Source organism: Cervus canadensis, chromosome 2 (genome assembly GCF_019320065.1).
Source record: "Cervus canadensis isolate Bull #8, Minnesota chromosome 2, ASM1932006v1, whole genome shotgun sequence".
Taxonomy (NCBI): domain Eukaryota; kingdom Metazoa; phylum Chordata; class Mammalia; order Artiodactyla; family Cervidae; genus Cervus; species Cervus canadensis.
The window spans coordinates 99,630,547-99,646,502 of record NC_057387.1 but is presented as its reverse complement, the minus strand read 5'-3'; the positions used below and the strand labels follow the sequence as shown (position 1 = coordinate 99,646,502).

Genomic DNA, 15,956 nt, shown 5'->3' with positions numbered 1-15,956 from the left:
ATGTGTTTGTGTTTCTTACAGTTTTTTTCTTGTAAGTTATATCTAGTCTTATACATGGTGTTGTGTTCAGAAAAGACGCTTGATACAATTTCAATTTTCTTAAATTTACTGAGCTTGATTTGTGACCCAAGATGTGATCTATCCTGGAGATTGTTCCATGTGCACTTAAGAAAAATGTATATTTTGCTCTTTTGGGATGGAATGTCCTGAAGATACCAATACCATGTGGGTGGTCTAATGTGTCATGTAAGGCTTGTGTTTCATTTAGTAATTTTTTGTTGTGATGATCTGTCCATTGGTGTAAGTGGGGTATTAAATTCCCCTACTATTATTGTGTTACTGTTGTTTTCCCCTTTTATGGTTGTTAGCATTTGCCTTATGTATTGAGGTGCTCCTATGTTGGCTGCATAAATATTTATAATCGTTGTATCTTCTTGGGTTGATCCCTTGATCATTATGTAGTGTCCTTCCTTATCTCTTGTAGAAGTTTTTACTTTAAAGTCTATTTTGTCTGATATGAGTATTGCTACTCCTGCTTTCTTTTGATTCCCATTTGCACGGAATACCTTTACCTATCCCCTGACTTTCAGTCTGTGTCTTTAGGTCTGAAGTGAGTTCTCCTACAGGCAGCATATACATGGGTCTTGTCTCTACATCCATTTAGCCAGTCTGTGTTTTTTGCTTGGTGCATTTAATCCACTTACATTTAAGGTAGTTATTGACATATATGTTCCTACTGCCATTTTCTTAATCATTTAGGGTTTGATTTTGTGGTCTGTTTCTTCTGTTGTGATTCCTGCTAGAGAATTTCTTTAGCCTTTATTGTAAGGCTGGTTTGGTGGTGCTGAATTCTTTCAGCTTTTGTCTATAACGCTTTTGATTTCACCATCAAACTTGAATGAGGTCCTAGCTGGGTAGAGTAATCTTGATTGCAGGTTTTTTTTCCTTCACCATTTTTTTCTTTCACTTTAAACACCTGCATAGTTCCTGCTGAAAAATTAGCTGTTAGTCTTATGGAGATTTTGTGAATGTGTGTCTGCTAAGTCACTTCAGTTGCGTCTGATTCTTTGCAACCCTACAGACTGCAGCCCGCCAGGCAAGAATACTGCAGTAGATAGCCATTTCCTTCTTCAGGGGATCTTGTCAACCCAGGGATCAAACCTAGGTCTTCTGCATAGAAGGCAGATTCTTTAACCTCTGAGCCACCAGGGAAGCCCTGGGATTCCTTTTTATGTTATTTTTTTTCTTTTCCCCTTGCAGCTTTTAATATTTTTTCCTTTGTGCTTAATTTTTGTTAGTTTGATTAATTTATATGTATCTTGGTGTTTTTCTCTTTGGGTTTATCCTATATGGGATTCTCCAGGTTTCCTGAACTTGGTTATTTCCTTTCCCATTTTAGGGAATTTTTCAACCCTAATCTCCTCAAATATTTTCTCATACTCTTTTTCTCTTCATTTTGGGACCCCTATAATTCAAATGTTGGTGCATTTAATACTGTCCCAGAGATCTTTGAGACTATCCTCAGTTCTTTTCATTCTTTTTTCTCTATTCTGCTCCATGGCAGTTATTGAGGGCTTCCTGGTGACTCAGTGGTAAACAGTTTGACTGCAATGTGGGCATCCTAGGTTCAATACCTGGGTCCAGAAGATCCCTGGAGAAGGGAATGGCAACTCACTCCAGGGAAGAGCAGCCTGATGGGCTACAGTCCATGAGGTCACAAAGAGTTGGACACAACTGAGTGGCTAACACTTTGATGATAGTTATTTCTATCATTCTATCTTTCAATTCACTGATCCATTCTTCTGCTTCAGTTATTCTGCTATTGATTTCTTCTAGAGTACTTTTCAGTAATTGCATTGTTTGTCACTGTTTCTTCATTTCTTCTAGGTCTTTGTTAAATGTGTTAAATGTTTCTTGTATTTTCTCCATTCTATTTTCAATATTTTGAAACTTCTTTACTATCATTACTCTAAATTATTTTTCAGAGAGGTTGCCTACTTCCTCCTCATTTATTTGGTTGTATACTTTTTACCTTGCTCCTTCATTTTCTGTTGTTTCTTTTTTTTTTGATGGGTGGGACTGTGTTCCTGTTTCACTAGTTGTTTGGCCTGAGGTTTCCAGTAGTAGAGTTTGGAGGCAGTTAGATAGAGCCAGGTCTTGGTATTGAGATACAGACCTCTGGGATCCCTTACTCCGGTTAATATTCTCTGGAACTTGATATTCTCTGTTACTCCAACAGTGTAGTGGGGTGTGGGGGAAAAAAAGAAAAAAAGGCAGAACAATAACAAAGTATAAAAAAATAAAAATCCCTGAAGGGTAAAACTGGACTTCAATAGCAATGAGAGAGAAGAAAAGAGAAACAAAAGAGTACACACACACACATATATAAAATAAAAATGAAAATAAAGAGTGAGTAGAATAATAACAAAGATTACAAATGATAAAATAAGCTTAGAAAACTAACAGAAATAGTAGAAAGAATAAGAATATATATGAAACAAGCACTGGAGGGTAAAACCAAACTCTACTGGTAAATAGTAAAAACCCAAAAGGCAGAAGAAACCTTGGCTGTGAAGGGCGGGGCTTAGTGGTGAGTGGCTAAGGTGGTGGGAATGGTTAGGGGGAGATGGTATTTAGGTGGGGGTGGGATCCTGACTTTCCTAAGCCTTCAGAAAAAGCCCTGGGTGGGATTGGGGGAGGCTCAACCCAACTAAGGGGGCCTCTGCAGTGCCTCTGGCTTTGGGGTGTGGAAGATAAGGACCAGGTCCCTAGGAGGCTCCCCAGGGCCGAGTGGGTGGCACAACACCAGATGGATTTCCCTCTCCTCTATACTAGAGGGATCATCCCCTGGCTGCCCCTGCTATATCTCCCCTCCCTCCTGTACCTGCAGGACCTACACGGGCAGAGGGTATCCTTGGAGGTGGCCCTGGAGGACAGAGGGGGCCCCTGAGGGCAGAGCTGGTCCCCAGAGAACAGAGGGCTCAGCCTGGAGGGTGGAGGGGGCTGAGAGGGAGGGGGGCCCTGGAGGATGGAGAGGGCCCCCAGAAGTAGGAGGGAACCAGACGGTAGAAAGAGATCCTGGATGGGGGAGAGCCCAGGCTAGGGAGCAGACAGGGTCCCTTGAGGAGTGAGGAGGCCCACAGAGGATGGGTACCCTGGAGGGTGGAGGGGGGCTTCCAGATGGCTGAAGGCTCAGCCTGGAAAGAGGAGGGGGCCCTGGAGACTGGAAAGCCAGGATGGGGCTCTGGATGGTGGAGGGGGCCCTGGAGAGTGGTCCAAAGGGTGGAGGGCTAGGCCTGGGAGCCTTAGGAGGCTTCCCAGAATCCAATGGGTGGCAGGACACTAGGTAGTTCCTTGCTCTTATAATCCAGCAGGAGCCTCCCCACACCAGCCCACCTTTTTCTCTCCATAAATGAGCCTCCCTACTCCCTCTTACATCCACAGGATCCACCTAGGCGGAGGGGGGTCCCTGAAGAGCGAAGGGCTCTTTCAGAGGGTAAATAGGGTTGGGGAGGGCAGACAAGGCCCCAAAGGGCAGAGGCCCAGGCCCTTGGGTCCCAGAAGGCTCCCTGGGGCCAAGTGAAAGGGGAACCCCAGGGGCTTCCCCAGATCTTCTGATCTCATCAGAGGTCCCTCTCCCTCCCAGAGGAGCAGGTGCACTGTACCCAGCACCCAAAGGCGCCCAAGCCACTCCCAGTGCCAAACTACTCTTCCCCCCACCCCAGCCACCACTGAGTGAAAGGGGAATCCCAGGGGCTTCCCCTAGTGGATCCTCTGATCCCTGAGGGATCCCTACTCCTCTCAGGTGAGCAGGCATGCTGCTTGCAGTGACCAAAGGTACCCAAACTGCTCAAGGCACCAAAGCCACTCCACCTCCCCCAGCAACCACACAGTTGCTGGTCACCAGGGTTCAAGTTTCCTCCACTCCCCCTTACCCAGTTGTTCCCAGGGCTCCTCCCTTCAGCCTGTCTGCAGGAGGTTCCCCACTAGCACCTGGTGAATATCCTAGGCATGGGGAGACATGCCTCCCTGTCTTCCCTCACCCCAATCTTGGATCCACCCTCAAAGCGTTCTTGACATTTCATTTCTTCAACACACTTCTCTCTGACAAACTGGATTAGAGTGCAACTTCACTTGGCATTCCTACTACTATGGCTGTTTTCATTGCATTATGATGCACACTCATGCTTCAGCAATTCACATTCCTCTTTGTTTCATACCTCTTTTCAAAACCTATCTTGTAGATCAGGGAATAGAAAAACAGCCAGAGGGTAAAAAATTTCAGTTTTATGGGATACATGGTTTCTGCTACAACTACTCAATTCTGCCAGTGCAATTAAAGTAGCCATATACATTAACAAATGGACATGGCTATATTCCAATAAATCTTTATTTACAAAAACAGGCAGCTGACAGGATTTGGCCTATGGACCATAGTTTACTGATCCCTCATCTAGAAGAATCTTCCCTAAATAACTTTGCCTAGCTGTGATTACTCCATTATCCTACTTCAAAATACATGTGCTATATTCATTTACAAATAGTTGTAAACTTCTGAGTATTTTTATGTGGTCAGTCTCTCACTTAGAATACTGTACAGATTCTTTAAGGAAAACTGTTATTTCATTCATACCTAAACCTAGGACTAACACTGAGTGTTAAGAACATGAAGACAAATAAATCCCAATCTATGCTCACAAAGAACTCACAAAGAACAGATTAACAGGACAGACAGCAACTCAAATACACAATCATAATATAATGTGATTTTTGCTATAAGAGAGATCTGCTATACAAAGTGTTCTGAGAAAAGCAAAAGGAATGATCGACTTTGCTTGGGGAGAGAAGGAAAGCTTCACAGAAGACTTGAAGTTGAGATAGGACTGTCAGAAAAGAAAGATGAATAGGTATTTGAGTTAAAGGAGAAGTAGTATAAAGGTACTAAGACATGGAAATGGATTAAGTGTATGGATAACCACCAGCAACTACGATAGATGGAAAGGGGTAAGGAAAGCTACAGAGACAAACGACAGAAACCGAAGAAGATGAGAATACAAAAGAAAGTATCAGCAAAGAGTGCCATTTGCCACAATAAAGACAATGTTATACATGTAATCAGGAGTCTGGATCATTCTAGAGATTATATTTAAATATTTAATATCATGATCTGGTGTATTAATAATATTTTATACCCATAAAGAGACTTTAACTTTTTCACAGACTATCATGTATATTATTTTTAATGTTCATATAGCTTCCATACTTACATGTCTACTAAATTCTAATAATGATCATGAACTTATGAGGTAGTAAGAAGAGTAAGATTTAGAGGCAAAAAGATTCAGGACTAATTCTTGCAATTTATAGGAACAACATGTTGAGTAAGTCTCTTAATCTTTCATTGTTTCCACAGAACAGGAATAGCAACAGTCCCTGTTTCATAAGATTACAGAAAAGACTATTTGAGACAATTATGTGAAGAGTACTTTGTAAAAGAGCTGCAAAATGACACGCAGGATTTGTGAAATTGCAGGATAAGTTGGTAAGAAAGGATGAGATACTTTTATTTACTTGAACAGCTTTTTGTGACACATACATTCATTCACAGCCTAATAGAAGATAGCTCTTCATTTCTATCACATATAAGTACATGTTCTGACCTTTTCGAGGATCTGATTTTTGCATGGTATCATCAGCTATATCAAATAGGAATTTCCTCCTTAACAAGATGGAGAAATCTAGAAGCAAAAGATTAAAAAAAATTAGAAATGTGAACAATTGTAGATCAAAGACCTGCAATAAAATATAGGTTTTAATCAGAGAAAACCAGCAGGCTGAAGACCCAGAAGGGCTTTCCATGGGCAGTAATTTAGTTAAGTTTCCAATTTCCAGGATCCTTCCCTCAGCTTTTTGAGTTCAGAACCCTGATTCTGTTAAAAACAGAAAAGACTTTTCAGGGCATTAATAGGTCATTTTAAGCAATAATGGATAAACTAGAAGGTTACTCTATTAATTCACTGTGAGATATATAATAGCCATATAACCAAAGTATTGTACAATGAAAACTACAAACATCGCTGAAAGAAACTGAAGAATCAATGAAGTATAAAGACATTTACATTCATGAATTAGAAGACTAATGTTAAGACAACAATACTACATAAAGATCTACAGACTCAATGCACTCCCTATCAAAATCCCGATGGTGTTTTTCTGCAAAAATAGAAAAAGCCATCCTAAAATTCACATGATATCTCAAGGACCTCTAATAGCTTAAACAATCTTGAAAATGAAGAATAATGTTGGAAGACTCACAATTCCTGGCTTCAAAACTTACTATAAAGCTATAGTAATTGAAATAGTGTGTGTGTGGGGGTGGGGGGTACTAGCAGAAGGACAGGCACACAGACGAACAGAATACAGAGCTCAGAAATAAACTCAAATATATACAGTCAAATGATTTTTAATAAAGGTGCCAACACCATTCAATGGGAAAAGAATACTCTTTTCCACAAATGATGCTAGGAAATCTGGATACCCACATGCCAAAGAATGAAGATGAACCTTTAGCTTACATTGTATATAAAAATTAACTCAAAATGTATCAAAACCAAAACTTAAATAGAGCTAAAATTATAAAACTTTTAGAGAAAACAGAAGAAAATCTTCACAACACTGAATTTGGCAATAATTCTGGAATTTGACTTCTAAATCTCAGGCAACAAAAGGAAAAAACAGACCAACTGAACTTCATCAAAATGAAAAAGACTGTGCATCAAAGAACACTGTCACATGGATGAGAAGAAAACCTACAAAATGGCAGAAAACATAGGCAAATCATTTATCTGATAAGGGACTAATCTCCAGAATATGTACAGAACTCCTCAATTCAATGACAAAAAAAAAAGAAAGAAAGAAACCCTCAAATAATCCAACTGAAAAATTAGCAAAGGACCTGAATTGGTATTTCTCCATTTATCTATGTGTGCGTGTAAATTGCTTCAGTCATGTCCAACTGTTTGAGATCCTATGGACAGCAGCCCACCAGGCTCCTCTGTCCATGAGATTCTCCAGGCAAGAACACTGGAGTGGGTTTCCATGCTCTTCTCTAGGGGATATTTCGGACCCAGGGATTGAACCCACGTCTGTTACATTTCCTGCACTAGTATGCAGGATCTTTACCACTAGTGCCACCTGGGAAGCCCTTATTTATCTATATAGATGGCCAATAAGTACATAAAAAACATCATTAATTATTAGGAAAATGCAAGTTAAAGTCACAATGAGATACCACTTCACATCCACTGGGGTGGTTATTATGAAGAAAAAAAAAGAAAAATCATAAGTACTAGCAAGGATATGCAGGGAAATTAGAGCCCTTGTGAATTGCTAGTGGAAATGAAAAAATGGTGCAGCTGCTGTGGAAAACTTTAAAAAGTTAAACATGGAATTACCAAATGACCCAGTAACTCCACTTCTAGGTATATTCCCAAAGAACTGAAAACAGGGACTGAAACAGGTACCTGTACACAAATGTTCAGAGCAGCATTATTCACAATAGAAAAAGGGTAGAAACAATCTAAGTGTCCACCAATAAGTGAATGAATAAATAAAATGAGGCTTATACCTACAATCAAATACTATTCAGCCATAAAAAGGAATAAAATTCTGATACATGCTGCAATGTGGATGAATCTTGAAAACATGCTCAGTGAAATAAGCCAAATACAAAAGGCTAACTACTGTATGATTTCACTTGCACTTGGCGACTGGAATAGGGAAATTCCTAGAGAAAGGAAGTAGAACAGAGGTTACCAGGGGCTGGGCAAAGAGGGGGAATGGAGAGTTATGATTTAATGAGTACAGAGTTTCTGTCTTAAATGATGAAAATATTCTGGGTTGGACAGCAGTGAAGGCTATATACATCACTATAAATGTACTTAAGCCTTAAAATGGTTAAAATGATAAATTTTGTTATGTATTTTTTAAAATATATTTTTAATTGAAGGATAATTGCTTTATTGTGTTGGTTTCTGTCATACATCAACATGAATCAGTCGTAGGTATACATACATCCCTGCTCTCTTGAACCTCCCTAACACCTTTCACCCCATCCCACTGCTCTAGTTTGTCACAGAGCCCCAGTTTGAGTTCCCTGAGGCACAGAGAAAATACCCACTGGCTATCTATTTTACATATTGTAGTGTATATGTTTTCATGCTACTGTCTCAATTCTTCCCACCCTCTTCTTCCCATCTTGTGTCCACAAGTCTGTTCTTTATATCTGCGTCTCCATTACTGCCCTGCAAATAGGTTCATTAGTATCATCTTTCTAGATTCCATATACATGCATTAATAAATGATATTTGTTTTTCTCTTTCTGATTTACTTCCTCTGTATAAAAAGCTCTAGGTTCATATACCTCATTAGAATAAACTCAAATGTGTTCCTTTATATGGCTGAGGAATATTCCATTGTGTATATATACCACAGATTCTTTATCCATCCATCTGTTGATAGACAAATAGGTTACTTCTATGTCTTAGCTACTGTAAATAGTGCTGCAATGAACACTGGGGGACATGCATCTTTTTCAATTATGGTTTCCTCAGGGCATATGCCCAGTAGCGGGATTACGGGGTCATATGGTAGTTTTATTCCTAGTTATTTTAAGGAATCTCCATACTCTTCTCCATAGTGACTATGTCAATATACATCCCCACCAACAAAGCAACAAGGTCCTTTTTTTGCCACACTCTCTTCAGCATTTACTGTTTATAGATTTTTTGATGATGGCCATTCTGACTGGTGTGAAGTCATATCTATTATAGTTTTTGGTTTGCATTTCTCTAATACTGAACGATGCTGAGCATGTTTTCATGTATTTATTAGCTACCTGTAGGTCTTTGGAGAAAGGTCTGTTTAGGTCTTCTGCCTACTTTTATACTGCGTAGTTTGTTTTTCTGGTATTGAGTTGCATGGACTGTTTGTACATTTTAGAAATTAATCCTTTGTCAGTTGTTTCATTTGCAATTTTTTTAATCCCATTTTGAGGGTTGTCTTTTCACCTTGTTTATAGTCTCCTTTGCTGTGCAAAAGCTTTTAAGTGTAATTAGGTCCCACTTGTTTACTTTTATTTCCATTACTATAGGAGGTAGGTCACAGAGGATCTTGCTGTGATTTATATCAAAGAGTCTTCTGCCTACATTTTTCTCCAATAGTTTTATAGCTTTGGGTTTTATGTTTAGGTCTTTAATACATTTTGAGTTTATCTTTGTTCTTTGTGTATGGTGTTAGGAAGGGTTCTAATTTCATACTTTCACATGTCCAGTTTTCCCAGCACTATTTACTGAAGAGACTATCTTTCATCACTGTAAATTTTTGTCTCCTTTGTCAAAGGTTAGGTGCCTGTAGCTGTGTGGGTTTATCTCTGGGGTTTCTATCTTGTTCCATTGGTCTATATCTCTGTTTTTGCACCAATACCATACTGTCTTGATGACTGCAGCTTTGTAGCACAGTCTGAAGTCAGGAAGGTTAATTCCTCCAGCTCCATTGTTCTCTCTCAAGACTGCATTGGCTATTCAGGGTCTTTTGTGTTTCCAAACAAACTGTGAAATATCTTAGTTCTAGTTTTGTCAAAAATGTAACTGATAATGTGACAGTGGCTGCACTGAATCTGTAGATTGCATTTAGTAGTATAGTCACTTTCACAATATTGATTCTTCCAACTCAGGAACATGGACTATCTCTCCATCTGTCATCTTTGTTTTCTTTCATCAGTGTGTTACAGTTTTCTGTACACAGCTCTTTTGTCTCCCTGAACAGTTTTATTCCTAGGTATTTTATTCTTCTTGTTGCAGTGGTAAATGGGATTGATTCCTTAATTTCTCTTTCTGATTTTTCATTGTTAGTGTATAGGAATACAAGGGATTTATGTGTAATGATTTTGTATCCTGTGATTTTACTAAATTCACTGATTAGCTCTAGTAATTTTCTGACAGTATCTTTAGGGTTTTCTATGTATAGTATCATATTGTTTAAAAACAGTGAATTTTCCTTCTTTTTCAATTTGGATTCCTTTTATTTCCTTTTCTTCTCTGATTGCCATAGCTAGGACTTCTAAAACTATGCTGAGTAACAGCTGTGAGAGTGGGCACCTTTGTCTTGTTTCCGACTTTAGAAAGAATGCTTTCAGTTCTTCACCACTGAGAATAATGCTTGCTCTGGGTTTAGCATATATGGCCTTTATGTTGAGGTAGTTTCCTTCTATGTCTGTTTTTTGAAGCATTGGTATCATAAACAGGTGCTGAATTTTGTTGAAAGCTTTTTATGCATCTACTGAGATTATCATACGGTTTTTTATTTTTCAACTTGTTAATATGGTGTATCACACTGATTGATTTGTGTATACTGAAGAATCCTTGCATCCCTGGGATAAACCTGATTTGATCATGGTATATGATCTTTCTAATGTGCTGTCGTATTCTGTTTGCTAGAATTTTGTTGAGGATTTTTGCATCTATGTTTGTTAGTGATACTGGCCTGTAACTTTCTTTTTTCTGTGCTATCTTTATCTGGTTTTGGTATTAGGGTGATGGCGTCCTTGTAGAATGAGTTTGGAAATGTTCCTTCCTCTCTAATTGTCTGAAAGAGTTTCAGAAGGATAGCCATTAGCTCTTCTTAAATGTTTGACAGAATTTACCTGTGAAGCCATCTGGGCTTTTGTTTTGGGGGGAGATTTTTAAAAAATCATAGTTTATATTTCACTGCTTGTGACTGGCTTGTTCATACTTTCTATTTCTTCCTTGGAAGGTTGAATTTTTTTAAGAATCTATCCATTTCTCCCAGGTTGTCCATTTTATTGTCCATTGTTGCTCATAACAGTCTCTTATGATCCCTGGTATTTCTACATTGTCTGTTGTAACCTCTCCTTTTTCATTTCTAATTTTGTTAATTTGATTCTTCTCCCTTTTTTTCCTTGATGAGTCTGGCTAATGGTTTGTCAGTTTTGTTTTTCTTTTCAAAGAATCCACTTTTAGTTTTATTAATCTTTACTATTATTTCATTTCTTTTTCACTGCTATATCTTTGATATCTTTCCTTCTACTAACTTTAGGGTTTTTTTAAATTTTTCTTTTTCCAGTTGTTTAAAGTGTAAAGTGAGGTTGCCTATTCTGTTTTTCTTGTTTCTTGAAGTAGGATTGTATTGGTATAAACTTCCTTTTTAGGACTGCTTTTGCTGCATCCCACAAGTTTTGGGTTGTAGTTTTTGTTGCCATTCATTTCTAGGAATTTTCTGATTTCTCTTTTTATTTCTTCAGTAACCTATTCATTATTTAGAATCATACTGTTTAATCTTCATGTGTTTTTTATTTTTTTTCCTGTAATTGATATCTAGTCTCATAACATTGTGGTCAGAAAAGATGCTTGATATGATTTCATTTTTCTTAAATTTACCAAGGCTTGATTTGTAACCCAAGATCTCTATCCTGGAGAATGTTCCATGTGCACTTGAGAAGAAAATGTATTCTGCATTTGGATAGAAAGTCCTGAAGATATCAATGAGATCCATCTGGTCTAATGTGTCATTTAAGGTTTGCATTTCCTTTTTGTTTTAATGATCTGTCCATTGGTGTAAGTGGGGTGTTAAAGTTCCCTAGTGCTACTGTATTACTGCCAACTTCCCTTTTATGTCTGGTTAGTGCTTGCCTTATGTATTGAGCTGCTCCTATGCGGGATGCATAAATATTTACAAATCTTATGTTTTCTTCTTACATCAATCCCTTGATCATTACTTGATTCAAAGCAGAAGTTCCCAACCTTTTTGGCACCAGGGCCCAGTTTCATGGAAGACAACTTTTCCATGGATGGGGTGGGGAGTGGTTTTGGGATGATTCAAGTTCATTACATTTATTGTTCACGGTATTTCTATCATTATTACATTGTGATATATAATGAAGTAATTACACACCTCACTGCTCATCTGACAGGAGGTAGAACTCAGCGGTAATGCAAGTGATGGGGAGTGGCTGTAACTGCAGCTGAAGCTTTGCTCGCTTGTCTGTGGCTCATCTCCTGTTGTGTGGCCCAGTTCCTAACAGGCCACAGACTGGTACTGGTTCACAGCCCAGGGGCTGGAGACCCCTGATTTAAAGTACCCCAAAATCTGGCATTTTTCATTCAAATAGGGGGGAAAAAAAGAGCTGAGGTTCTGAAGTTAAGATTAATTATAGCATCAAGGTCACACAGCTACTAAATGGAAAGGCTAAAATTAAACGCCAATTTCAAAGTCTATACTCTCTCTGGTTTCATTATGCTTATCTACTATAGTTTAAAAACAACAAGAAATAAATCCCTTCCCTAGTTTACTTGTCATAGGCTATATCATATAGAGAGAGGTTTGGCAAACACTCAAGTCCTACATAACGCAAGAAATTACTATTAGCACAAGGAAAGAGCTTACTAAGGCAGTGGCTTTCAAACCTTTTCAGTTGTGATCCACAGACTTAAATCCAGGAGTTTTTATAACAGTATGCATTCCTGAAAACCTTACATCTTATAAAATTATGCACCAAACATGGGCTTGTGGTTAAAACGGAGTTATAAACAGACTACTAAAAGTCCATGGAACTCTGTATCCTTTATATATATACACACATACTTTGTAAGCATTTCAGTCATTAAGAAACAGTTAAAATTAGACCCAACAAACTAAACAGAAGGAAGAATAGTATAATCTATTTTAGGATACTTTTCAATTAAAATTGTTAAAAATAAGCTTTAATGTGTAATGGAATAAACCTGTAGTAATCCAAAACACTAAGCTTCTAAGAGTGACTTATTTCCCCAAGGTTTTCTGGAGTGAAAATTTGAAAGTATGTAACCATATGCAGACAGGAGCCACTTAAAAGCTTTAAAGAAACAAAATTAAAACCCAAGGTCAGATTCATATGGCTTTGGGGACTGAAAAGAGATTATTAACCTGTTCATCATTTTTCAATCTGTTCACACTGCCCAAGTAGACCTTTGAGAGATGTCTATGCCTCACAGTAGCAGAGATCTCAAGATCAACTTTATTCTGTTAGAATGTAATAGGATAAAGTCCTAGTTAGGAACTAATTCCTTAGATGTACAGCTCTGAGGAGAGAGTAAATCCTCACTGTTTAGACAATACAGACAGGTACATATAGTAATTTGGACTCATTAACAGAGCAGTATCTATAAACTATTTCATAAATCATCCCCCAAAGTCTCAGGTTCTCATCCTAAAGAAGTTACGAATTCCTGACATTTTCCAGGGTCTTGCAGGAAACTTACAGAATTACAAACTTGGGGGAAATATGGTTTTTCTATACCAAGAAATTGAGATGCAACTTTGAAACTTGGCCTGGTTCATTCCTAGTTCATTCACTGAAGCCACCCCCTCAGGGCTTTAAATTCCTCACTTTAAAACCAAAAGATTAGAACTTAGGCAGGTCCCAAGTTTACCACAAACTAGCTGCATGCCTCTGTTTCTTCATCATCCACCCTTACATGTGTTTGATTTTATGGTTTTGTAGAAAATACTATTGCTATTGAAATAAGGAAAATTTATCAAACGAGATCAGCTGTCTTCCTGTGAGCTACTCAGGCAACTGTCTTGACACCCATTTCTAGTTGGGACACTGAGATCACTGCTTTCTTCACTGTAATAGGAAGGCTAGACCACACAAAGGGGCTTCCAGGGAAATGTATCTTATGTGAATCTGAAACAGCAGTCTCAGCAAAGGGCTCTCTTCTCTAGAAAACTGATTTGACTGAGAGGGTATGGAATAAGCTTTGACACATGTATTAAGCAAAAGAATATTATAGATTTAAAAAATTATTTGGGGGTGATAGAGGAAGAATATATAATAAGCATTCTAAACAGCTAAGGCAGAAGAGTGGTACCACTTGCCAGCAGTCACTCAACATTTACTGGAAACTTTCTTCATGCTACTTCTTGAGAATAAAACCTTTTAAAGCAAGCCAGAAAATCTTTGTATATAACTACAGACTCAGCAGGAACCAAGAAGCATGAGAAGAAAAAAAATATAAGTCCAGTTTCAATTCAGAGACAGAAATGTATGGTTATTTCGCTTTTTGAGTTTTTTTTTTAAATCTGGGAAAATTAGCTTTAGGACACAAGATGCTTTCCTCAGCTTCCTTAGCTTTTGATCCAGCAACTCATCTCTTAACTAAAATCTACTTTAATTCTTCTTCATTTCAAGTCTCTAGGATCCAATGGACCAGGATTAGTGGTACATTGTATTTCAGGGAGCAATTTTATATGCTAGTATTAGTTAAGAGATCTCCAGAAATTTACTTTATCAAAATCATTGATCAATGTTGAACCTGTGTGATACTCTTTAACATACAGCAGTGACTCATAACTTTTTTTCTCCTGAAATACCTGAAGAATACAAAACACTCCTATCAGCAAGGAGAAGCTCATTAAAGGCACTGGTTTTCAGCAAAAGGGTAGGAAGTAGGATTAATTTGATGGGAGAGGAAGGCTTCACTGGGTGGAGATTCCATCCAGATTCTGGAATCTGGAGACTCTGTAATCTCCAGGGGTATTTGTGTAAGTAGAAAAAGCAACTCCCCCAGTCTATACTCCACTGCTTTTCCCCTTGACCCAGGGTCTAGAACAGTGCTATCCAACAGAAATATACTTCAAGTATATTGTATACTTCAATATACAAAATACTTACGCCATTTTAAGTTTCTGTCTTTTTAAAAAGTAAAAAAAGGAAAGGTGAAAATAATTTTAATAATGCATTTTATTTATTCCAATATATTGTAACATTATCATTCAGCTAGTAATCACTATAAAAATCAATGGAAACACTTTATATTCTTTTTAATATTAAGTCATCAGAATCTGATGTGTATTTGTAAGTTATAGCTTATCTCAATTCAGATGCTAAATTTTCATCAGAAATACTTGATATTTATTTTTCATAAAACTTAACAGCTTAAAAGAAAATTTTTATAGTCAAAATTACTCAAAACACTTAAAAATTTTCCAATAACTGTATGGAGACTGTTTTAAAATTAATTAAAATTAAATATTTCATAATTCAGTTACATTAGCCACGTGGCTATTGTGTTAAGACAACCCATAACTAGAAGAAATAAATAATACAAATTAAATATTAAGTACTATGTGCCACTATGACCCGTCCATCTTGGGTGGCCCTACACTGCATTGCTCATAGTTTCACTGAGTTAGACAAGGCTGTGATCCATGTGATCAGATTGGTTAGTTTTCTGTGACTGTGATTTTCAGCCTGTCTGCCCTCCGATGGAGAAGGATAAGAGGTTTATGGAAGCTTCCTGATGGGAGAGACTGACAGAGGGGGAAACTGGGTCTTGTTCTGATAGGCTGCCATGCTCAGTAAATCTTTAATCCAATTTTCTGTTGAAGGGCAGGGCTGTGTTCTCTCCCTGTTATTTGACCTGAGGCCAAACTATGGTGGAGGTAAGGAAGACAATGGCGACCTCCTTCAAAGGTCCCATTCATGCACTGCTACACTCAGTGCCCCCAACCCTACAGCAGGCCACCAAGATGGAGGGGTCATGGTGGAGAGTTGTGACAAAATGTGGTCCACTGGAAAAGGGAATGACAAACCACTTCAGTATTTTTGCCTTGAGAATCCCATGCACAGAATGAAAAGGCAAAAAGATAGGACACTGAAAGATGAACTCCCCAGATTGGTAGGTGCCCAGTATGCTACTGGAGATCAGTGGAGAAATAACTCCAGAAAGAATGAAGAGACGGAGCCAAAGCAAAAACAACACCCAGCTGTGGACGTGACTGGTGATGGAAGTAAGGTCCGATGCTGTAAAGAGCAATATTGCACAGGAAACTGGAATGTTAGGTCCATGAATCAAGGCAAATTGGAAGTGGTCAAACAGGAGATGGCAAGAGTGAAC

The 15,956-nt window shown here is 38.2% G+C and overlaps 1 protein-coding gene across 11 annotated transcripts in view; it reads right to left on the bottom strand.

Annotated features, from left to right (window-relative positions):
- The window catches only part of SCMH1 (Scm polycomb group protein homolog 1), a 208,503-nt gene that overhangs the window by 153,827 nt on the left and 38,720 nt on the right, over window positions 1-15,956 (bottom strand). For 7 of the 11 annotated variants that reach the window (XM_043461716.1, XM_043461714.1, XM_043461713.1 and 4 more), the window contains exon 2: window positions 5,661-5,738. The exons of the other annotated variants lie outside the window; for them this stretch is intronic. In XM_043461716.1, coding sequence (XP_043317651.1) covers window positions 5,661-5,685 — 25 coding nt within the window. In that variant the 5' untranslated portion in view covers window positions 5,686-5,738. The remainder of the gene's footprint in view (window positions 1-5,660; window positions 5,739-15,956) is intronic. 11 annotated transcript variants of the gene reach the window in all.